Source organism: Poromitra crassiceps, assembly GCF_964638095.1.
Source record: "Poromitra crassiceps genome assembly, chromosome: 25".
NCBI lineage: Eukaryota > Metazoa > Chordata > Actinopteri > Beryciformes > Melamphaidae > Poromitra > Poromitra crassiceps.
The window spans coordinates 8,735,735-8,759,588 of NC_139649.1; the positions used below are offsets into that span (position 1 = coordinate 8,735,735).

Consider the following 23,854-nt stretch of genomic DNA (forward strand, 5'->3'; position numbering starts at 1 on the left):
TTGCTGTCAATACGAGTGTTTCAAAGTGCATTGCTGTGATTGCTTGTGGAGTGAGTAGTGGGCTAACGTGAAGTGACCCCGGAGAGGAGAGAGCGGAGCATCAACCGCGGCGACGCACGTCACGTGACCACCTTGTCTGCTGCTGCTGGCCGAGTGAAGCGTGTTAGCAGGTAATAAAAACACTAATTTCCTTGTGTTTATCAAGCGCCGCGTTCTGTATTTTCACACGTTTAAATCATACTCTTATGCGTGGTGTCATTGAATTGTAAGGGCGCTGGCCTCGCTGCTTTGTTCAGACGAGGTTATGAGGTATTTCTTTCGCTATTTTTGTGTTGTCTTGTTCCCCCCGGCAAGCGATGTCGGGATGGGATTGTGCACTGTGAGGCCATTTTCGTTAGAATTGACACAGCTTTGTTGTTAGCTAACTGTTAGCTAGCGTGTTTTGATGTCCGAGGACAAGGCTATTTCACTGTCATTGAGGAGGCTATCTATTCAGTGTAAGACTCTTAACCAGCCAGCTAAGTGACCAGTGGCTATCGACTTTGACCAGATTTAGTTAGCTTCGTTAGCTAGCTTCATCCCTATCCTGCATCGGAATATCGACGGCATTGTGTCAGGCAGCTAAAGTGTAGCAAGCTAGCTAGCTAATCTCAGCTAACGCTAGCGAGGACAAAGGGGTCCCTAGTAACGTTACCATCAGCACCAATCGGTCAGGGTTGTTGAAAACGCTACCACGAGAATCGGATTGACTTTTTTTTGCAAGCTGGATAGGTTTAACGTTATCGTAGTGACATGGGAAGACTTGCAAAATAAATAACACCAGGAGGTTCAAAACAATGCTCCAGTGGCGTTGCTGTTTATGTTACTATAATTAAGAGTCACTTAAATGACCAGACACACTGACGTTTGGTGTGTTGTCACTTCTTGTCATCTCTGTTGTTGGCTGAGTGTAGAGATGGATTTCAAGTATTACAGCTAGTCAGAAGATAAGTAACGTTAGCTAAGGAGAGTTTTGTTATTGTTTTGTAGCCAAGAAGAGGGTAGGTACATGCAAATTCTGTTATTTGATTCGTATGCCAAACAAACTAATTACAACTAAGTTACTGACGTAGGTTTCTTAAATATAAAAACGATGCAACTAGCGTCATATGTATACACACACATAACGTTATATATTAGCTACAATAGCTGTTCAAATTACGTCTAATTTAGAGTCGATCTTTTGGATTACCGTAGCTTTGTTCAGTCCAACAGCCAATGGCAGTAGACAGTGTATTATTGGCAAACGTCACTCAGGGACTCAGCTGCATTGCTGTTGTTCACTGACATAAAACAAACGGGTCAGTGGGTATATCTTATTAACAATAGATAACTGTATTATAACAAGTGCAGTGCCCGTTCCTCTCCCTCCCCTTCCCCCATTCACACACATGCTCCCCTCCCCCCCAGTTGGTTGAATTGCACAAAATTCGACACTGCACTTTCTCTGCTCCCAAGCAGTGCACCCACCAAGTCCAAAATGTGGCACTATACTCCGTCGGGTTCCCAGCAACGCACACCTCAAGTTGGAAGTCGATTGGACGAATGGTTCTCGAGATAAACCAAGTACTTATTGTGTTGCCAGTAGGTGCCGCTATGACTATGCACATGTCCAAATTGCACAAAATTCGGCACTGCAATCAGTTGAGTTCCCAGCAGCCAAATTTGAAGCCGATCAGACAAACGGTTCTCAGGATAAACCACTTTTGTTGTTGCCACTAGGTGGTGCTATGCCGAATTGTATGAAATTCGACACTACACTCTTGTCGGGTTCCAAGCAGCATTCCGCCAAGTTTGAAGTCGATCGAATGACCAGTTTTCGAGATAAACCGCTTTTTGTGTTGCCAGTAGGTGGGGCTATGACTATGCGTGCATCCAAATTGCACAGAATTCGGCACGGCACTCCGTCAGGTCCCCTAAACCCACTCCCCGAGTTTGAAGTCGATCCGATGAATGTGAAGGACAGATTGTATACAGACACTCAGACGGATAGACGCTACTGCCTTCATTAGATAGATGGTCACCATGGCATGAGCAAAGTTTGTAAATTCCAAATGTAGTTACCGGTATGTGCAATGGCAAATTGCTGTTTCCATGTGTGATCTCTGCACACGTGTGCCATATAAAGTAGTGTGTGTGAGTGTGGTTGTGGCTGTGGCAGTTTTTGAAGTGTTAACTTTTCACACTGAAAATTCGAGTGGCTGGTGGACTGGCCTAACACCCAATCTGCAACATCTGGAACATGCATTTTATTGATAAGTTTGGAGCTGACTAGCTGACTTGCACATGGGTTGTGCAGGACTAGATATGTACAGAAACAGAATATTGAATTAGTGTAGGTTTAAAATCTTTGCCAAGTCAACGAGGCTGCCTGTCTGCATGTAACCTTAAGTTGCTTTGCGCTCTCTAGCAACAAGAGTTGAGTAGGGTCAGGGTGGAAGACGGTGTAGTAGTGTCGGTTCTGCTTCACACACACTGGCATGCTGTTTGGGAGGCCTACAGGGTGTAAGAGGACACTGGGCTGCTCTCCCCTCCTTGGCCTAGATGTTCATCATAGCAGCGTTACATCACCAGGCTGTGTATGTGTGTGCCTCCATAAGGGTCGTATTCATGATTGTGCAATTTGCCCTAACCGTACGAGAGAAATGTCTGGTATTTATTAGACACTGTATAGCCTGCGGCACTCAGACAAGAGAGAGAGAGAGAGTACTGAAGCTTTGCTGTACCAGACTGCTAAATTAATCTAAATTTTTTTTGGGGGGGAGGGGACATATCTGAAAGTTGGGAATTTATCATTTGACATTTTCCAGTCTGTTTCACTCTTCCTCCCTGCTTTTTGTTTCTCTTGCAGATTTTTCTATTTTGTACATACAGAGTTTTGTATATACTGTATATCATGAGCTCGCTGGGCGGCGACAAGGCCCGGGGCCCTCGGGAGAAAATGCTGCCCGCTGCCACACACACCTCGCAACCACAGAAACTACAGGTGAGTGACCACACACACACACACACACACACACACACACACACACACACACACACACACACACACACACACATACCTCGCAACCACAGAAACTACAGGTGAGTGACCACAATCACGACACACACACACACACACACACACACACACACACACATACCTCACAACCACAGAAACTACAGGTGAGTAACCACAATCACATGACACACACACACACACACAAACACACACACAAACACACACACACAAACACACACACACACACACACACACACACACACACACACACACACACACCTCAAAACTACAGGTGAGTAACCACAATCAATCACATGAAGATTAAGATAGTATGCTGCACACAAGTACCCCCCCCCCCCCCCCCCCCCCCACACACACACACACACACACACACACACACACTTTTCAACCACAGACATTTTGAGATAGGTGTGAGATGAACCCGCAGCCCCCATACAGACCCTGCTTGGTCAACATCGTAGAAAAACATGACTTTTTATTGCAAGCGTGCAGTACATCATGAACGCACATTTTTTGCTAGCGGTGAGATGCAGCTACTTGCATAGCAGCTGGTGAGCTCAGGCAACGAAAACATAGCTGAGAGACAGAGTAGTTGTGCGCACATCCAATCCTCTGTCAGGCCAGGTGCTGGATATTCATAGAGTCCATAAGTGGAAAAAGAAGAAGAAAATCCGCACACGTGATTTGCAGCTCCCAGAGTATTTTAATGGCTTAAAAACAACGTTTCGATCAACAGGTCTTCATCAGGCAACTTAAAAAAAAAAAAAGTTGCCTGATGAAGACCTGTTGGTCGAAACGTTGTTTTTAAGCCATTCAAATCCTCTGGGAGCTGCAAATCAGTGTGTGGATTTTCTTCTTCTTTTTCGCTAATGAAAACATAGCTAACATTCTTCAACCATCTATACAAACACCTTCTCACTTTGCTCTTCCGCTTTCAGTTATGTTTATAGCACCTATGCAAACTCCAAAAGAAAGGACCCCGGGTGGAGATTCGAACCCACGCCCTTCTCGCTGTGAGGCGACAGTGCTCAGTAACCACTTGAGCCACCGCGTGGCCCTCTTTGCCTCCTTTAGACCCAAACCTTTCCCTAAGCTGTATCTTTGATTGCAGGCGACTGCAGAGCAGATCCGGCTTGCCCAGGTGATCTACGACAAGAACGATGCAGACTTTGAGGGCAAAGTGAACCAGGTGAGAGGAAGCCTGGGCTCTGCCCTGCTGGTGTCGTTGGCCCCAGGCGACAAGGCTCATTGTCTGGGAACTAGGCTGCGTCAGAGCGTAGACTCTTATATTCTTCCATGGAAGTATGGACTCCTGCACGCTGACACATGATCCCTCAAGTGAAACATGCACTTGTGTTCATAATGCGATGCTATGTGTGCTATGATGCTACGCTGTGGGTGAGGCTCTATGACTGTCCCGCTGTGTGCTGCAGGCTGCTGAGTTTGCCTTGACACAATTTGTCAAGAAGATGTTTCAGAGGTCTTCTAGCAAAGGGATGCACCTGGCTGTCTTGACACACTTTGTTCATGTTTGTGTGTTGCTTCCTGCCAGCTGATGGAGGTGACGGGGAAGAACCAGGACGAGTGCATGGTAGCACTCCACGACTGTAACGAGGACGTCAACAGAGCCATTAACTTCCTCCTGGAGAGCACTTCGGACACGGTGGGCCGCCCCCTCTAGAGTCCCTAGACCCACCTTACCTTTCTCCAGTCTTCCACTTTCTAATATCTGATTGTGCTTTTAGATTTTGGTGGGAGACGGTCTGTTCATATTGAGTTTAGAGCTAGGTCAATGAGCACATTTTCTTTTTGTGCAACTTTGAAACTCGTTCCCATACATTCATGTCCTGATTCTTTTTTTTTAAGTCTACCTCTCCTGTCATGGAAAATGACTAAAACTTGATGGGAAAGAGGTGCTTTACAGATGTTCTGGAAAATGTTTACAAAAAACAACAAGTTGTTACTTGTGTTTGGTTCAGTACAGGGTTTCTTTTTTTTATTAACCTCCCCAAATGACACAATACACATAAAAACATACTTATTCTCAAGGCTAACAAAATAAAATACAGATTGGTCTCCCTGTAAGTGGAACTATTGTTTTTGAAATAGAGGATTGAAGACGACATACATGAAAGCCTGATAATAAAATATATATTACAAAATCTCTCTCTCTCCACTCACCCCTTGCCCCAGTGCCCACCATAGAGCTAGCTCTCTGTAACATTCGGGGTTCTTTTGGGCTAACAAAAAGGCATACTATTGCACCCGTTGTCCTCTTCTGCCCAGAGAGCAATGTCAAATAGGCTACCAAATGTCTGGCACAACACTTGGGTGTTGTTCTGCCCGAGTCTTGTGAGTCCCTAGTGAGCTTATCCCTGCACTTTGTGAGGAAGGCCAGCCAGCACAGATGGCGAGGGAGTGGGGGCAGGAGGGAGTGGGGGGCAGGGCAGCCTGCCAGCCAGCTAGCCTGTCAGTTGCCTATGTTGTTGTTGTTTAGTTTCGTGGAAGTCCAAAAATAGCAAGCGTCTGGTTTCCCCCCTGTATAAGTCACGTATGTCATCCTGTGTAGTAAATCTGCCTCTGTTGTGATCTTCACTGTCAGGAAGGAAGCAAAGGAATAGTTTCCTAATGATGATGACATTATTATGATAGTGTTAAGACACTAGGTTGTGAAGTGTCTCACTCAGAGTTGTCACGGGGTCTGGGAAGTACTTGAAAGTGATTAGATCAAAAATCAAGACCTTGAAAGTGATTGGATTTAGCCTACGGCAGTGGTTCTCAACCTGTGGTACGGGTACCACTGGTGGTACGCCAGGCTCCCCTCCTCTCATACTTTCATATGGTGGTCATTTCGGATGTGGTACTTGGTGTAAAATGGTCAAGAACCAGGGGGCGGTATTCTTTTCACTTGTAGGCATTCTTAGCTCAAATATGCGGCTGGTCGCCGCTATGCAACCACACAACGTTACTATTTTTAGCCATTTCGGATCAAATGAGCCAAACGTTCCCACTCTTTGACAGCCGCGCGCACCTCCTTGCTAGTGAAAAAAATGTAAACGGGAAGTCGACAACCGGCAACCGCTGAGAATCATGGGAAACGTAAGTCCAGGAATAAGGTGAATAGACGCACCGCCACCGACAACAGCACGCTATAGACCCTTCTCACGGGGGCCATTTTGTGTCGAGAAGCCAGGGTAAACACAGGTGTGAGCAAAACACTAATGAGGGTTTCCAAATTCCAATCATGGAAGTTGGAAACCCTCATTAGTGTTTTGCTCACACCTGTGTTTACCCTGGCTTCTCGACACAAAATGGCCCCCGTGAGAAGGGTCTATTGGCTAGGGGCTGCGCCCCCCACGTAGTTCTGCTGTCCAAAGGCTGCAGCTCAGGAAAGTCCCTCGACCAGAAAATAAAATACAGGCAGAGGGCAGGGTCTTGAAGATAAATACATCGCCACACACTTCTCCTGGGTCATATCTTGCCATGGCGACGCATTATTCGCCACAAAACAGGAAGCTGTTTTTGAGGTGCTGAGGGATGCTTGAAAACACATAAAACGTGGCATCAGAAAGGGCGAAGATTCTTAAGGGTCTTAGGTTTGGGGTGGCAAGTTTGCTGGAGAGCTCCCCACCGCGGCTGCAGAACCTCCTGACGTGCATGAAGGAGCAAGGGCCTGATCATCACTGCTTGCAGCTTTAATAATTTGTCCTTGAAAAGTGACTGTAGAATAACATACTAACTGAAGTGACTGTGCAGTTATTATTAATTGTTTTCAATATATAATATCAATGCATAATCCTTTGCCAAAATGAATGTGGACTGCAGTAGAAATTGAATCCCTATTTTACTGGGCATATTCTAATTTTCACTTTGTAGGAACAATTAAACAAATCACTATATTGTCTATAAAGCAATATCGCTGGATTATAAATATTTTTATATTTTAGTATTTTTGCTATATTAATATTAATCATTAACACATCATGGCCTATAGAGTTTGCACTTATTTCACTCATCCTGCATCTTCTCTTTCCTCCCGTTGTGTCCAGACCTCGTGGGAGACGGTAGGGAAGAAGAAGCCCCTGGTGAAGGAGGGACCATCGGAGAGCAAGGAGAACAAGGAGAACAAGGAGAACAGGGAGAAGAAAGGAGAGCGGGAGGGCAGCAAGGGCCGCGGGGCCGCCAACCGCAGGGCCAAGGCGGCCAGTCGCAGCCGACAGGGTACAGAGTCTAGACGTGGCCACTTCATTTTCTTTTCTACCTTTTAAGTCTCACACGTTTGATGACGTTGGCTTATTATTGATGCGGTTTCTCCTCTCATGCATGCGTGTGCAACACATACAGCACGTCCAGAGGAGAACGGTGTGGAGGTGACACCGGTGGACAGAGGTTCAGAACGAGGCCGGAGGGGACGAGGAGGCGCTCGAGGTGAGCCGATTGGTCAGTCGATACTCTGCTATGCTCCGTCAGTAAGACCCTGATACTCTGTATGCTCTGTCGGTAAGACCCAACAGCTGTTGACTTTGGTGTGTATGTTTGTGCAGGAGCTGGAGGTCGAGGCAGAGGCAGAGTACCAGCGGGGAGCAGATTCTCCGCCCAGGGAATGGGGTACGGCAATAACCGCACATGCGCGCGCACACACACGCTTGCTATTAAAGTCGTGTGCTTGTTTTGCATCTGTCTCTTAGAATGGGTTGCTATGGTCTTATGTTTGCTCCTAAAATATTGGGTGAGTCTACAAGAGCTGATCCCCTGCAAATACCACCCAAAAGATAGTTACCCCACTTAAGCCCTCTACTCTACTACAGCAACACTGAATACAAACACTCCGCACACACAACTCTGTGTGTGTGTGTGTGTATTTGTTCATACAGTTGCTGTGCGAAACCTATCACCATAGATGCTAATTTATCCAGAACACTCCAGAACATATTGTTTCTTTTGGAACAAGATGAACTCAGTCTTCGGTCAACGACACGCTGCTATCTAATTCTGTCAATATTGCTCTCCCCGATCAATCTCTGACTTGATGTATTCCCCTGCTCCTCTTCAGGACCTTCAATCCAGCGGACTATACCACAGAGAGTGGGGCGCGGAACACACAATCGGAGGTCTGGGAGACGGGAGCCAACAACAGCACAGATGGTACAGGTTAGCTCCGCTGAGCAGCACTGACACTGCTTTCAGCTTAAAGAGGTGTTTTTGTGCTCACAGAAAGACGGATAGGACAGCGTAGACCCTATAAAAGACATATTTGGCAAAAGAACATGAGAAGCTCCGGCTACTGTTGCTTGTTTTCTCTCCTCCTTGTCTCACATTTATTTGAACCCTTGACCCTTGACCCTTGCCTAAATGTGTCCTAGGTGCCTGGAGGAATACCTTGGAAGACTGGGCAGCTGAGGACTGGAGTGAAGATGTTAGTGTGAGTTGAATCAGGCGGTTGGTCCAGTTAATTTTGACAGCTATTTTTGATTTAGTCTTAGTGCACGTTCACACCATACGCCAAAGCCACGCAGTTTCAATTCAGCGTCCTTGTTAGAAGCTTAACTATAAGTATTTTACATGAAGAGCAAGCGTAATCCATTACAATGAAGGGAAAATGCTCTGCAATAGTAGCCTGATGTCCGACCCCATATGAAACACCGTTTTCAGCACTCTTTTTAGTGATTCATAAGGTCTGGACACAGGCTGCGATTGTTTGTTTTAATTCTTCAATGCCATTATGTTTTTAAGAACTGACAAAATTGATAGATCTAGCTTCCTATCATCCAATTCCTTTTTGTTGGTTGTAGCTTCTGCTGCTCCGCTCTGTAATGCATCATCAGTAGATTAGTCCCGCCTACATCGACCAGACAATCAGGCATCTCAGACAGTACCTGTTCCAAATAACTGCCAGTTGGATAGGCTTGTGTCCAGACCCTTCTGAATCACCATGCAAATTCAAAGAGTGCTGGAAAGTGCGTTTCATAGGGACTGGAGACCAAGCTACTGCAACACTGTGTACTAAAATAATGTCTGGAGACCAAGCTACTGCAACACTGTGTACTAAAATAATGTCTGGAGACCAAGCTACTGCAACACTGTGTACTAACATAATGTCTGGAGACCAAGCTACTGCAACACTGTGTACTAAAATAATGTCTGGAGACCAAGCTACTGCAACACTGTACTAAAATAATGTCTGGAGACCAAGCTACTGCAACACTGTGTACTAAAATAATGTCTGGAGACCAAGGTACTGCAACACTCTGTACTAAAATAATGTCTGGAGACCAAGCTACTGCAACACTGTGTACTAAAATAATGTCTGGAGACCAAGCTACTGCAACACTCTGTACTAAAATAATGTCTGGAGACCAAGCTACTGCAACACTGTGTACTAAAATAATGTCTGGAGACCAAGCTACTGCAACACTCTGTACTAAAATAATGTCTGGAGACCAAGCTACTGCAACACTGTGTACTAAAATAATGTCTGGAGACCAAGCTACTGCAACACTGTGTACTAAAATAATGTCTGGAGACCAAGCTACTGCAACACTGTGTACTAAAATAATGTCTGGAGACCAAGCTACTGCAACACTGTGTACTAAAATAATGTCTGGAGACCAAGCTACTGCAACACTGTGTACTAAAATAATGTCTGGAGACCAAGCTACTGCAACACTCTGTACTAAAATAATGTCTGGAGACCAAGCTACTGCAACACTCTGTACTAAAATAATGTCTGGAGACCAAGCTACTCCAACACTGTGTACTAAAATAATGTCTGGAGACCAAGCTACTGCAACACTGTGTACTAAAATAATGTCTGGAGACCAAGCTACTGCAACACTGTGTACTAAAATAATGTCTGGAGACCAAGCTACTGCAACACTCTGTACTAAAATAATGTCTGGAGACCAAGCTACTGCAACACTGTGTACTAAAATAATGTCTGGAGACCATGCTACTGCAACACTCTGTACTAAAATAATGTCTGGAGACCAAGCTACTGCAACACTGTGTACTAAAATAATGTCTGGAGACCAAGCTACTGCAACACTCTGTACTAAAATAATGTCTGGAGACCAAGCTACTGCAACACTCTGTACTAAAATAATGTCTGGAGACCAAGCTACTGCAACACTGTGTACTAAAATAATGTCTGGAGACCAAGCTACTGCAACACTCTGTACTAAAATAATGTCTGGAGACCAAGCTACTGCAACACTGTACTAAAATAATGTCTGTCTCTTCTGACTCCTCAGCTCTCAGAGACCAAGGTGTTCACCTCCTCGTGTGCGCCCGCTGCTGAGAACCACATCACTCCCGGGCAAAGGTGAGTAACTGCCTGGTTCATGATGCACAGTGTAATACATCAGCCATAATCTCCCTTTGCTCGCTGAAGTGTAGCTCAATCTCACAAACCACCTACAGCTTTATATTAGTATTGCCGTTTTTGCAGAAGCAGTCCTCTTATTTCGTAGTGTTTCATGATCAGCTTGCATAACATTCGCACTTGCATATACAGCATGTAAAGCCTTGTACACAATTCTTTATACACATGTGGAGTTACACAATGGCAAATCTGTCCAGGGAAACACTGTAGTTTCAAATCTGTTCAGGGAACACTAGTTCAAATATGTTCAGGGAAACACTGTAGTTTCAGTTGCCCCTGTATTCGAAAGGAGAAAAAAACAAAAGACAAAACGTGCTTTTACTCTGTTGTGGCATCGGCACAAATATATCTCTTTGTTACTATTGAGGCCTTTGTTAATATTGTTATTTGCGATAAATTATATTGCATTGCCACGTCTTGTATTCATTGTGTCCTGCAAAGATTTTTTTTTTGAATTGAATGGATTTGAACAACCATTCCCTCACCAGTCTGGACCTGGCCTCCCTGCTGCAGAAGCCTGTGGGTGGAGGAAGAGAGGCACCGTCCTCCTCCTCCTCCTCCCAGAGTCTAGTCTTCACCAACTCCCACCACCACCAGCCACAGCAGCCATCCCCCAGCCGCAACGGCACCGGCAGCACAAGCTACGCACACGCTGCCCTGGTAAACACTGTGATAAACCACACTCCCTGCTTATTTTTACTCATTTATTTGACTGTTTCCAGTCAATACTGTGTAGCATTTTGTGTTGCTCGTGTACACATGCCTTCGTTTCTCACATATATGCACAACCTGACAGAGATTGTATGTTCTACTCTCTCGCTCTCCTTCTCTCTTTGTCAGTCGTCAGTGCTGGGAGCAGGCTTCGGGGATCTGGGCCAGTCCAAGAGGAGTCAGCCCAGTGCCGGAGCCCAGATCCTTGAACAGCTGAAGGGTCCCGGCCTGGGCCCGCTGCCCTCATCCCAGGCGGCCCCTCCTGCCAGCACGCAGGGGGGCAACCTCTCCATGAGCCGACTGCCAGGCCTGGGAGCTCCTGTACCTCCACCCTCCTCCTCCAGCTGGGACATGAAGGCTTCAGAATCCAGCGCTTCTTCGCTCTCCTCGCAGTTCAGCCGTGAGTATTTTGAATGGGAATGGCGAGTGTCAGCATGCAGGCGTGCATGCCTGCAAGCATGAGAAAAGAATCCATCGCCAGCACATGTTTTCCCTCTGCTTATATATAGGTGTATGACTGTTGATTTGCATGTTTGTGTTTTTTTATGTGTCTGTTGCTTCAGGTGAATTTGGCCTGCAGCCTGAGCCCTCTCTGGTGCTGAGCCAGCTGGTGCAGAGGCACGCTGGCCCCTCCTTGCCTCTGGCACGCCAACCCAGCCCTCCAACGCAACAACAGCAACACGTAAGCCCCACTTCAGCCTCACCTGCCCTCCAGGCCGGCACCACGGCCCACGTAGGCCCGCTGATGGCTGCTGGCAGTGCCAAGCCTCCTGCCCCCAGTGCAGGGCTGGACCCTCCGGGCAGCAACACACCACAGCAGCAACGGGCACAGCTCAAGGGCCAGAAACGAAGGATACCTCCCACTTCAAAGGTAGGTTTCCTTTCCATGCTGGTTACAAAAGGTTCTGGCATATTTTGCTACTCTGGGTTTTAGCATCAGGGTTTTTCATTTAAAACTTCAGGGTTTACAAAAATCGTTGTACTCTAGTTGGTTTAGGTCTGAGATACTACTTTTTTAAGGTAAAAATGCACACATATTTTAACAAAACATCTCAGATTGAAACAATCTTGTAACCTACTGAACCCAAATACGTCAAGTTCTTTCTTGCTACATGACACAATATCATTAATTTAATGAACTTATGATCATGGTGTTGAACTCTGTGATTGCACCGCCTTCCTGACAGATCCCCTCCACGGCGGTGGAGATGCCAGGCTCTGCTGACGTCCCTGGTCTAAACCTCCAGTTTGGAGCACTAGACTTTGGCTCAGAGTCGGCATTGCCTGACTTTGGCGTTGTGGACAACTGTGTTAGCGGGACATCCAGGGAGTCCACACCGGCACCCGCCCCACTACCACCTGCACCAGGACCAGGAGCACAGGGCCCGGCCAGCCTGTACTCCAAACCGCTCAGGTACTGTTAATACGCTGCCATTCAGGCAGTTAAGCTGTAAAAGTAATTCCAGTTCTTGTCAACCTGGGCCTTTCCTGGTTTTTGCCATCATGCCAATCAAATCTGCGGGACGGGGGTGGGTGTTAAAAACAACATTGAAGGATCGCCCACTCAACTGATGTCTTCTGCGTAATAATGGGCAATGAAAAGATGCTGATATTGTATGGCTATAAGATAACTATTACTATGTTATGTATTCTACTGTGGCCGGCTGCCTCGGTCAGATCATGACATGCCATGCTAAAAACATTTGTTTCTATGAGCATGGAATCATTCCTATAGTAAGTGCACGTAACGTATCTGTGAGCATTCCTATAGCTTGTCAAGACTAGGCACGGTTTACTGCATTGCTGCCTCCCACCGGTTAAAAACAACATTGTGTTTATTTGCATATGGAGCGGGAAAAGTGCGATCCGATCACACGCGACGCATGTGGAGACACATTCTAATGCCAGGTGTGAACAGAGCTGTTCACTTAAAGGAACACTCCGCCCATTTTCAACCAGCTTTGTATCATTAGAACATCAGTAGTATATCAGAAAACTGTAAACTGTTTTGAAGTCTGTCATTTAATTTGACAGTTATTGAGTGTTAAAGTGTGGACCAGTGACATCACTGGTCCACACTAACTCAAATTAATAACTCATTAACTCAAATCAACTCTCAATAACTGTCAAACTAGATGAATGATGAATAGTTTGACAGTTATTGAGAGTTGATTTGAGTTAATGAGTTATTAATTTGAGTTAGTGTGGACCAGTGATGTCACTGGTCCACACTTTAACACTCAATAACTGTCAAATTAAATGACAGACTTCAAAACAGTTTACAGTTTTCTGATATACTACTGATGTTCTAATGATACAAAGCTGGTTGAAAATGGGCGGAGTGTTCCTTTAAGATCGGGTCACCCAAGACGGATGTTAACAGCAGGGTGTGAACAGGGCCTAACTTTGTGTTTTGATCTTTTTCTCGTCCTCCTGTTGTCTCACAGTGAGTCACTGGGCAGCCCCCTGTCCGCCCCCACGCCCCTGACGCTGTCCTCATCGGAGCCGGTGTACCCCTCTTCCTCGGTGGCGCTGCCCGCCCTCATCCCCTCCTCACTGGGCACGGTCAGCTCTGCCAATCCTCCCTCCACTTCCGCCACCTCCACCAGCTCCTCCTCTGTCCCCTCCTCCTCCCCTTACTCCACAGTCGACGGAAGTTATGACGGGACCATGCCCCCCCACTCACGACTGGCCTTTTCCCAGAGCAAAGACGCCTCGGGACCAGTCATGGTGAGTAGAAAAAGTCCACACAAATCTATCCTATCTATCTATCTATCTATCTAAAAGGCCTTTCTTTTAAGTAAAGCTAATACTAAATTGTTATGTTAAAGTTATGCTTTCATGTCAGCAGTATGTGGCACATGATAACTAGAAACCAAGTTTATAATTGGTGATATCCTCACTCAGTAGACTCAGTCTAGAGCTGCTCCTTTGACAATGTGTAAAAAGATTATGTGAACTCATTGCTAGTTGAGTATTATTTTATTTATATTAAAATTAGATTAATTTCATTTTATTGTCATTTCCCCTTCAAAAGTAGTCTCCTGTTCACTGTAGAGCAGCTCCATGATCAAGAGAACCTTGTTTTGGTGTCTTGCTTTGGGAGAGGCTTGTTCAGGTTCACAAATCAAATTGTCCAAGATGATGGGAATCACATGTGAATTCTTTTTAGGGTGGATATTTTTCTTATGTGGCGCATTTACTCATCCCATAAAATATTCCTCTTTCAAACATAGGCTAAAATTCTGCGTATCTTGTGTCTTCCAAATGTTACATATACAGTACACTGACACTGTTTGTTCTTGTCACTAGAATGGTCTGAATGGTGTGAGGACATCTGCTGCTCTAGACAGTAAGTTATTTAATCAGTTATTATATTCAATGCATGCTTTCTATTCTAAAGGTCTACCAACAGTCACTTCTTTTGGGTTAATCTCTCATTTTGGATCACTCGGAAATAAACTTGACATGGAAACCACATGGGGAATATATCATTTTGCATACACGAGTCAAATGCTAGATCTGTGATCTTTCATGGCACTAAGAATGTGACTGATTTAAAATTCAATAAAAAAATCAAATTGCCTGCTCTTCCCAGCTTCATCAGCGTCCTCCACACCGAAGCCAGAGTCACCGTCTCTGAGCATCTGTACCAACAGTGCCCCAGCTCCCATGTCCCACCTGCCCTCCTCCCTACCCGCACACAGCTCCACCGCGCTCTCCAACCTGGCACAGGACCTGCCCTCAGCCAGCCAGCTCAACGCGCTCAACAGGTGACGCACAAACACACAGCACAGAGAACCGCATTGAAACGTTCAAAAGACGCAGAGAAGGTTTTGTGTTGTGTGCAATACATATGTAATCAAATAAGTTGATCCATCTGTGGACATTGGGTTGATGGCACACAGCAAAGCAAATAGAATAGGAATAGGAGTATAGCAAACTACAACAAGAACATATTTAGTAGAAATATGAATGCAAAGCATGTACATTCACCTTGAATAGTCAAGATGGGCCAGAGCTAATGGGCTGCAGAATGAGTTGAAGAAATTACTTCTTGCCTAATAATAATAATAAGTAATGAAATGCTAACTGTGAGGTAGGGCATTCACCGACTAGTCGACTAGTAAAACCACTAGTCGACACTGTGCTTAGTCGACTAGTCGTCATTCTTGGTTTTCCCTCTTTCCACAGTGCAGTGTTAATAATGCAGTACAGCAGATATGCCACTGGGGGGCGCTGTGGGTACCTTGCGACCATTTGCGACCCTTCCAATCGACGAAGAAGAACGAGTGCAACAATAACAAACCTCACATCACTTTCTTTTCGTTTTTATTTTAGTAATACTCAATAGCATAAACCATTACTTCATTTTAGTGCAGCCAGTTGTTTGTACGGTGTCAGGAAAGTCACTTTTGATGGATACTAGGAAGCATCCTACCGGACTGTATGTGGACAGCGGCCCAGGCTAGGTTGCTAGCTAACGTTAATTTAGGAAAACCTCTCCTCGCGCCCCAAAGCAGGACTACACAGCCAGCAGGATAGCAGCATGGCAGACCTTCAAGTGTAAGTGGAGTTCGTTTTAACCATGCTTTACTAAATGACTAGCTGTCATTACTTAAGTAACGTTACCCATTTGTTTGTGAATAATGCAACGTTTTTGTTAGCTGGGTTTCACACTTTTAATTTGAAGGCCGAAAAGGGAAATGGTGTGATAGTACATTGAATTGACACTGGTCTGTCAATTCTATCATTTCACACGTACCATTTCCCTTTTTCGTCTTCAAATTAAAAGTGGAAAAACAACGAAACGTTGGCGTGTGAAGCCTCGGCCTATCTGGATTATAAAAGTATAACGTTAGAGAAAACAGCCATCAGCCATGCCGTTTTATACTAATTTATTGCCAAATGCTTTGGGAATCAAGCTTGGTCAGAAAAGGTCTACTACATTAGCTAGTTATGCCTGCATCTCAATAGCCCTGCTGCCTGGTTGTATTTGAGACCTGGGGGGAGAAAAAAACTCCGACTAGTCGACTACCTTTAGGGACGACTAGTCGACTAGTAAAATTCACTAGTCGTGAATGCCCTACTGTGAGGTGCTCTGAAGTTGCGATTGCCATCTCACTACGCATGCTGAGATGAGGAGGAGGAGGAACTCATCTTTATGGCATCACTCTCTCCCCCCCCCCCCCCCCTCCTATGCCTTCACTCTCTGCTCCTCTCTGCAGCCATGCCATCAGCCATTCCTCCGTGTCCGCTCTGGGCTCCAGCACTCTCACTGTAAGTACTGTACTGCCTCCCACCAGCAGAGGGGCTAAAACACCACTTCCTTTGTAATGTAATGAGTGGTCTGCACAGCCACAGGCGCACACACACACACACTGAAACACAAATCTACAGAGTCGATGTTATCACATGTTCACATGGCCCTGTAGGATGAAATCAAATGGTAGCCACGGCTGAAGAATCTGAATCAGATCTGTATCAAGGCCAATACACAGACAACGCATGCATTGTTAGATGAAATCTTGAAAATCATGGAGAGAAGAGACGTTCCAAATCACACCCTTTTCTTCTACTTCCTCCTCCTCTCTCAGTACACCAGTGTGGACAACAGCGGCAGCATGAGCTCTCTGGCTCCCTCCGCTGGCTCGTACAACTCATTGCAGGCCCCGGCCCCGACGCTCCACTCGGCCCACATCAACCACATGAACAGCCACAGTAGCAGCGGCATCATCAGCCATCATCTGGCCAACATGCCCAACATGGGCGGCAATATGAGCAGCGCCGTCAGCGGTATCGCTGGCACAAGTGGACTGCACTCTGCTGCTGCCGGCACCAGCGCAGTGCTGGGACTTGGCTCCAATGGAGCTACTGCCACCTCCAACCTCTCCGCACCCAGGACCACGCAGCTGCTCTCATCCTCCACTGGTACACTACACACACAAGCACACACACACACGCACACACACACTACATTCGCAGCTACTGCGTGAGGAATGCAAGTTGGCCACGGAGTGGGCCCGGTTAAGTGAAAGTAAAGTGACGTGATGCTTGTTGTGTCCTTGTGGTGACAGGTAAAGCGCCTCCTAACCTGTCCCAGGGAGTGCCTCCTCTACTGCCCAACCAGTATATCATGGGCCCAGGGGGGCTGCTGCCAGCATACCCAGTAAGTAGCCATTACAGAGCATTACGATCGTCATTTTGGCGTGCTGCATCATAGCACACTTGACATCTACCAAATCACCAAATCTTTTCAGTCCTGTCTGTCCAGCTGTCATTGAGTAAAAGTCATTCCATTCTTGAACTACCGTAAATTCCGGACTATAAGCCGCACCTTTTTTCCCGTTTTTTGGCCTTTTTTGGCCCCTGCGGTTTATATAACGGTGCGGCTTATCTATGGATTTTTTCAAAAAAAAAAAAAAAAAAAATCTCTTTTTTAGCACTCTTTCTAACTATAAATCCTATATAACTATAATAAGTTTTAATTTCCTCTCTTGCCCTCTTTTCACCACACTGTATGACACTGTGTGCACTGTAAAAAACAACACAGGTGGTGTTATGTTGTTTTGTTGAAATGTTAATAAATGGGAGCTTCCTCAAACAGCCATCTCTTTCCTGACAATCCCCTCTGTGCATGAACCCTAATTAAACATTAAAACAAAAAAAAAACCATTAAAACACCCGCGGCTTATAGTCCGGTGCGGCTTATATAAGAAAAAAAATAGTCAACTTTGCAGGTGCGGCTTATACACCGGTGCGGCTTATAGTCCGGAATTTACGGTACACCTGTTTTGCACTTTGAATTGCTTTATGTATGAAATGTGCTATAAAAATAAACTTGACTTGACTTGCCGGTGATTTGCACAGAAGTTCACCCCACAAAGAACAGGAGTATGAACAGTAGAAGGGGGATATTTCTGACAAGTGACTTTGTGGTGATTTATAGATCCAGAGCATTCACTAACGTTGTGCCTGTGTGTATTTTACACTGTTCCACAGCAGATCTATGGCTATGAGGACCTCCACATGCTCCAGTCCAGACTGCCAATGGTGAGCCTCCACCTCATCATCACCACAGTCCAATGAGAGCTCTTCACTGATGCTCACACTAATACTCTGCACTGTAATAAGCCATTCTAGTTCTGTTAATGGCATAGGATTGTGTGGACCCTGTGATGATAGCCTTTCATTCAGTTTGAGGTTGGTAATTGCTGATGGTTCCTCTGAAAAAGAATTGGCATTCACTCTTTTGGTTGGATCTTCTCCTGATCTCCTCCCGTCCCTCAGCCCTCTTTGCAGGATTATTATGGAATCACATTCCCTGGCCCCACAGCTACTCTCTCTGGCAGAGACGGGGGCCTAGCCAACAACCCCTACTCAGGTAAAGCAACCTTGGCAGGCCTCCTTTCCAATCCTTAACTGCTCTGTCACTGTGACCCCAACTGTCACATTGTCTCCCTCCCTCCCTCTCTCAGGTGAAGTCACAAAGTTTGGCAGGAACGACTCCACCTCCCCGGCACCCCCCGCCAGCCTGTCGGCTCAGCAGCAGCCCCAGAGCCAAGGCCCCAGCCAGGCCCAGCCTCAGCCCCAGCAGGGTCAGCCCCAGGGCCAGCCCCAGCACCAGCCCCAGCACCACAGCACTCAACAGGCCTTCCTGCCTCCGGGCTACAGCTACACGGGCCTGCCCTACTACCCCGGTGCGGTGCCCAGCGCCGCCGCCTTCCAGTACGGCCCCACCATGTTTGTCCCCCCCGGAGGCCCGGGGCCAGCCTCGGCCAAGCAGCACAGCATGGGCCTGGGCCTCGGCAACCCCTCTGCTAGCCCCTTCCAGCAGCAGACCCAGCAGCAGCCCAGTGCTTATGGCCAGCACACCTTCAGCTCAGGTTAGTGACAAGTCGATTTTCTAGTTCAGTCGATTTTATAATTTAGCCTACATGAAACATTATATTTATAGTTTTAGAATTCTGTTTGATTCCGGGTGAAGTAAATCACACAAACACTTCAACAATGTTGATTTGAGTCCATCTTTTCTAAGATTTGCACAGAAAAGTACAGCATGTGAATTGTATGAATCAAATTGGTGTTAAGTTGGTGTTCACCTGTTCAGGGTATGAGGAGCTGACAGCGGGGCCAGCAGGAGTGGACTACAGCAAAGGCTACAACAATTCCTCACAGGCACAGGCCAAATCTGCTGCTTCCGGGCCTGGGAAAGGTATGGGGGGGAAACACACATATCTCTCTCTGTCTTTTTAATATTCTAGTTTGGTTTTTGTGAAGTCGTGACATAATTGTTTTTGCTGTCCTGCCGTCAGGTGTCTCAGTGACATCCAGTAACTCGGGTGTGCCAGACATCAGTGGAAGTGTTTACAATAAGACCCAGGTGAGCGCCTCAGTTCTCCGTTACCTTCATGTATTCCGTTCTCCGATTCTTCCATTGTTCTGTTGAAAACGCACCGGGTTCGAAATGAATTCAGACCACTTTGTTCTTGTTCCCCTTCCTGCACACAGTCCTTTGATAAGCAGGGTTTCCATGCAGGGACCCCTCCTCCCTTCAGCCTGCCATCAGCGCTGGGGGGTCCAGGGCCTCTCAACCCTGGAGGAGCCCCTGGGGGTTATGCACCAGGCCCCTTCCTCCACATCCTGCCTCACCAGCAACCACACTCACAGCTGCTGCACCACCATCTAGCTCAGGATGGACAGGTAACATACCATTCTTTTTTTTATATATAATAACGCCTTCAGTGAAACCTGCAGCCACAGATCCAGCGTGGTTTTCACTTGCGTGGCATCATTTATGCTGACTCTGAGACAAGTGAATTATACTTTAGACTTAAAAGAAAATAGGAAATCTTCCTATCATCTAAATAGCATCTAAAATACTTTAACACAGCTATGAAAAAGATATTGGGCATTAGGGGTGGGAATCGCTGAGTAGCTCACGATACGATATCGTCACGATACTTGGCCCTCGATAACGATATTATCACGATACTGCGATACTGCGATAATCGATATATTGGAAGACGATACATCACGATACCTGTGTAACTGAAGAGAAAAAAATACCCCTAAAAGGCAAGAAGCAGGTATTATGTATTTATTAGCAGAATTGACATGAACTATCTCAGAGTTCACTCACTCACTTATACCATTTTCGATACCACGGAGGAAAAGTTACACATTAAGTCTTTTTATTATTATTATTAAAACAAGAAAACCTATATAACCTACCTACCTATATAATTTCTAAAAGTAGATATTAATGATCAAACATTTCCATTCATGTAGCCTACAGTATTTATGTTTTTGTTTCAACTACAAACATAAATAAACGTCAACTTGAAACTATGTTTGAACTACCACACACTGCATAATATTTTAGCCTGTTTATTAAAAAAAAAAAAAAAAAATGTAATAAACATATCGATACTTGGTGCCAGTGTATCGATATCGCAAGTGGAAATATCGCGATACCGTGAGTATCGATATTTTGTCCCACCCCTATTGGGCATGTACCTTGCATTTATGGTGGTGCATTTTTCTTATTTCCGTGGATAACTGCCCAATGCAGTTGAATGCAGTGCATGAAACATGTTTTGTTTCGATTGAAGATATAGACACGCTCAAATGTTCACAAACTAGTTGACTAGCTAGCTATTTATATGCTTGCTCATACACCCACCTTTGATGGAAAGCAACACGTTCATGTCTGTGTCCACTTTGTGCATCTGCAGGTTGTTGAAAGTGATTCTGGGAAATGTAGGAAGTCACTGACAGAACTAGAATTCGATGATGCTGGTTGAGGGCAAGTGGGTAGACCAAAAAAGTAAATGACCACACTTACAAATAACAACAAATAACAAAGCATCGGAATGCACTGAGCATGAGTGTTTTGAGGGTTCAAATCCCCGATTGGGTAAAACTAGCCTGGCAAAGTGAATGAGTAACACTGTTCCCTCCCTCAACAGCTCCTAAGGTGCCCTTGAAGAAGGCATTTTGCTCCAAATGACTACTTTCACTGGGCAGCTCCCATATTTAGGGGTTCCAGCCCCCGAACCCTATTGTATTTGCTATGTTTGTTTCTTTATTATTATTATTATTTTCCTTCCATAAAACTGTCTATATCTCAGAAACCCTATGGCCCACACTAACCAAACGTTGCACCTAGGCTAGAAAACTCACCCTCTACACAGAAACAAAAAGTATGACACCAATCTACCAAAGTTTGGCGATATTACTAACACCGGCGATATTACCAACACCTCATTTCCTGTTTTTAACCATCCATACCACTGGGCCAATCCCTGAAATTTGGACCAATGACAGATATGACAGATATTCAAGCCCCTTCAGGGGCAATAGGCTTGACATCATCATACCACTGGGCTAGTGTCCTCTAGAGTCTAGAGAGAGAGTGGCGTCAGCAGAGCCAGCGCTACTTTTGCATGCTAAAATAAAGCTGATAATGTACAATTTGATTCAAGGAAAAAAAAACGTTCTAAGTACAACACAAACTGTCCATTTTGCTGCAACTCGACAGTGCTGCTTAATCCAGGACCTTACTTCCTGGAACTCCTGAAACTGGTCCATTGGAGTGAATGGAGATGTCACAACGCTTCTTACACGGCTCTGCACTGGGCTAATCCCTGAAATTTGGCCCAATGACAGATATGATAGATATGCAAGCCCCTTCGGGGGCAATAGGCTTGACATCATACCACTGGGCCAATCCCTGAAATTTGGCCCAATGACAGATATGATAGATATTCAAGCCCCTGCGGGGGCAATAGGGGGCAACCCCTGGTATTGCCGCTTGCGGCTATATTTGAATATAGAATTGTATGGGTGTGAAATAGGATGGTACTGACACAGCATACTTGCTCAGCAAAACTTGCCCAATTAAAGAGTAGTTTGCTTTGGTACCAAAGATATGCATGGTGTGTTGTCTCTCCAGGGTGGTCCTAGCCAGCGCGGCCAGTCCAGCAGCATGCAGCAGAAGAGCCAAGTTAACAAGTCCAGCTATGGCAGCTCTCCTTACTGGGCCAACTGAGCTGGCTAGGTCAACATGAATGTGTGTGTGTGTGCATGGACAGACGCCAACACACAGCACCACACCTGCCCATCTGACTGATCATACAAGGACAAAGCATTTTACAGCACCAAGCTAAAAACACACACTACCACCCCCCTTTCCCCTTTTGCTCTATATATCCCCTTTTCAAATTTATGGCTGTTGTATGTAAAATATATTTATGTATGTATTTATACAGTATATATGTATTGGTAGGACATGAAATGTGGTTTTCTGCATTTGTTTTTTTATTTTGAAGGACATTTTATTTCAAAAAAAATAATGGAAAGAGGAGAATGCTAAATCACGGACAGTTAATGAAGTTGATGGTGAATATACTTGAACACAAACAAGCATCATGTGACGTGGATTTTCTTTTTGTATGCATACATGAACCCTGAGAATGATGTACATAAATGCTACGCATCGTTTTCACGGCAAAGGCCTTTATTTTAGAAAAAGAAAAAGTTTTTGTAACTTTGGTCTCCCCCATCTGTGAATCCTTATATTGAGGGTGACTTGAGTTGATATAGCTTGACTTTCTTTTTGCCGTTTCCCTCCATCTGTGTCTCCCATTTTACTAGTCGGTTGGTGCAACCAGCCAGGCCTTGGATTTGATGTCATTTTAACATTGGTTTAATCCTTGTTGTCCAAAATTAAAAGTTCTGAACCGTTTGTAGGGGTTTGTATTATCTTTCACACCAAGGTTCACCGAAGTGTTCGTTTCATATCTGCAATTGATTGACATTCAGATAAGTGGGTAGATGAGTGAGACTTGTTGGGCCATAGCCAAGTCATGGTCGTTACATCAGATCACCACACAGCCATCTTGGTAGGAAAACGAAAGTTTCGAAATTTAGGTTATTACTATCAATTTTGAGGCATGATTCAACGTGTGCCATGACACTTTAAACAAGGTAATGCAGCTTAATTAGTGCACACAAGTCGTGCAGGTTGAAGCAGTCCTTAAGAGGATCAGAATAACAGATGCAAACTCATGGAGTGAAAAAGGTGACATGCCAGGGCTGATAGAAAACCACTCAAAATCATTAAGTGCCCTATTTTGGGATCAAAAAGGTGACTAGTTTGCATCCTGCAATAAAAGGTAAGTTTTCTTCTATGGGAAATAAATTTGATATCAGACTTAAAAGGAACACTGCCCATTTTCAACCAGCCTTGTATCATTAGAACATCAGTAGTATATCAGAAAACTAAACTGTTTTGAAGTCTGTCATTTAATTTGACAGTTATTGAGTGTTAAAGTGTGGACTAACTCAAATTAATAACTCATTAACTCAAATCAACTCTCAACTGTCAAACTAGATGAATAGTTTGACAGTTATTGAGTTGATTTGAGTTAATTTATTAATTTGAGTTAGTGTGGACCAGTGATGTCACTAGTCCACACAAACACTCAACTGTCAAATTTAGACTTCAAAACAGTTTAGTTTTCTGATAGGATACAAAGCTGCTTGAAAATGGGCGGAGTGTTCCTTTAACCTATGCGCAAGAAGTGATCAACTGCTACCATTGTAACCAGTTTTCAGTAAATCAATTACAATTTGCCCTCTCGCATACCGGCATGATTGTGTTAACAGGACACATTACCAGCATGTGATCCTTGACC

The 23,854-nt window shown here is 45.1% G+C and overlaps 1 protein-coding gene across 2 annotated transcripts; it reads left to right on the forward strand.

Annotated features, from left to right (window-relative positions):
- The first annotated feature begins 66 nt into the window (after positions 1-66).
- Positions 67-23,797, forward strand: ubap2a (ubiquitin associated protein 2a). 2 transcript variants are annotated; one of them, XM_083660896.1, is made up of 27 exons: positions 67-170; positions 2,891-3,025; positions 4,173-4,250; positions 4,614-4,724; positions 7,111-7,282; positions 7,406-7,501; positions 7,606-7,669; positions 8,115-8,212; positions 8,425-8,483; positions 10,312-10,382; positions 10,931-11,102; positions 11,283-11,553; positions 11,717-12,024; positions 12,341-12,567; positions 13,601-13,883; positions 14,466-14,505; positions 14,752-14,926; positions 16,382-16,433; positions 16,751-17,084; positions 17,231-17,322; positions 18,156-18,206; positions 18,444-18,537; positions 18,632-19,039; positions 19,264-19,368; positions 19,469-19,536; positions 19,665-19,856; positions 22,111-23,797. In XM_083660896.1, the coding sequence occupies exons 2-27, from the start codon at positions 2,936-2,938 to the stop codon at positions 22,204-22,206; spliced, it is 3,807 nt and encodes a 1,268-aa protein (XP_083517022.1). In that variant the 5' UTR covers positions 67-170; positions 2,891-2,935; the 3' UTR covers positions 22,207-23,797. The 2 variants fall into 2 exon arrangements, with proteins under 2 accessions (XP_083517022.1, XP_083517023.1); XM_083660897.1 differs by having other exon boundaries at positions 7,406-7,489.
- Positions 23,798-23,854: the final 57 nt, after the last annotated feature.

Coding starts and splice junctions, on each gene's coding strand:
- ubap2a (XM_083660896.1), top strand. CDS start 2,936: ATGAGCTCGCTGGGCGGCGACAAGGCCCGGGGCCCTCGGGAGAAAATG. Junction 11,103..11,282: donor GCTACGCACACGCTGCCCTG/GTAAACACTGTG, acceptor TCTCTTTGTCAG/TCGTCAGTGCTGGGAGCAGG. Junction 19,369..19,468: donor TGCTTCCGGGCCTGGGAAAG/GTATGGGGGGGA, acceptor TCCTGCCGTCAG/GTGTCTCAGTGACATCCAGT.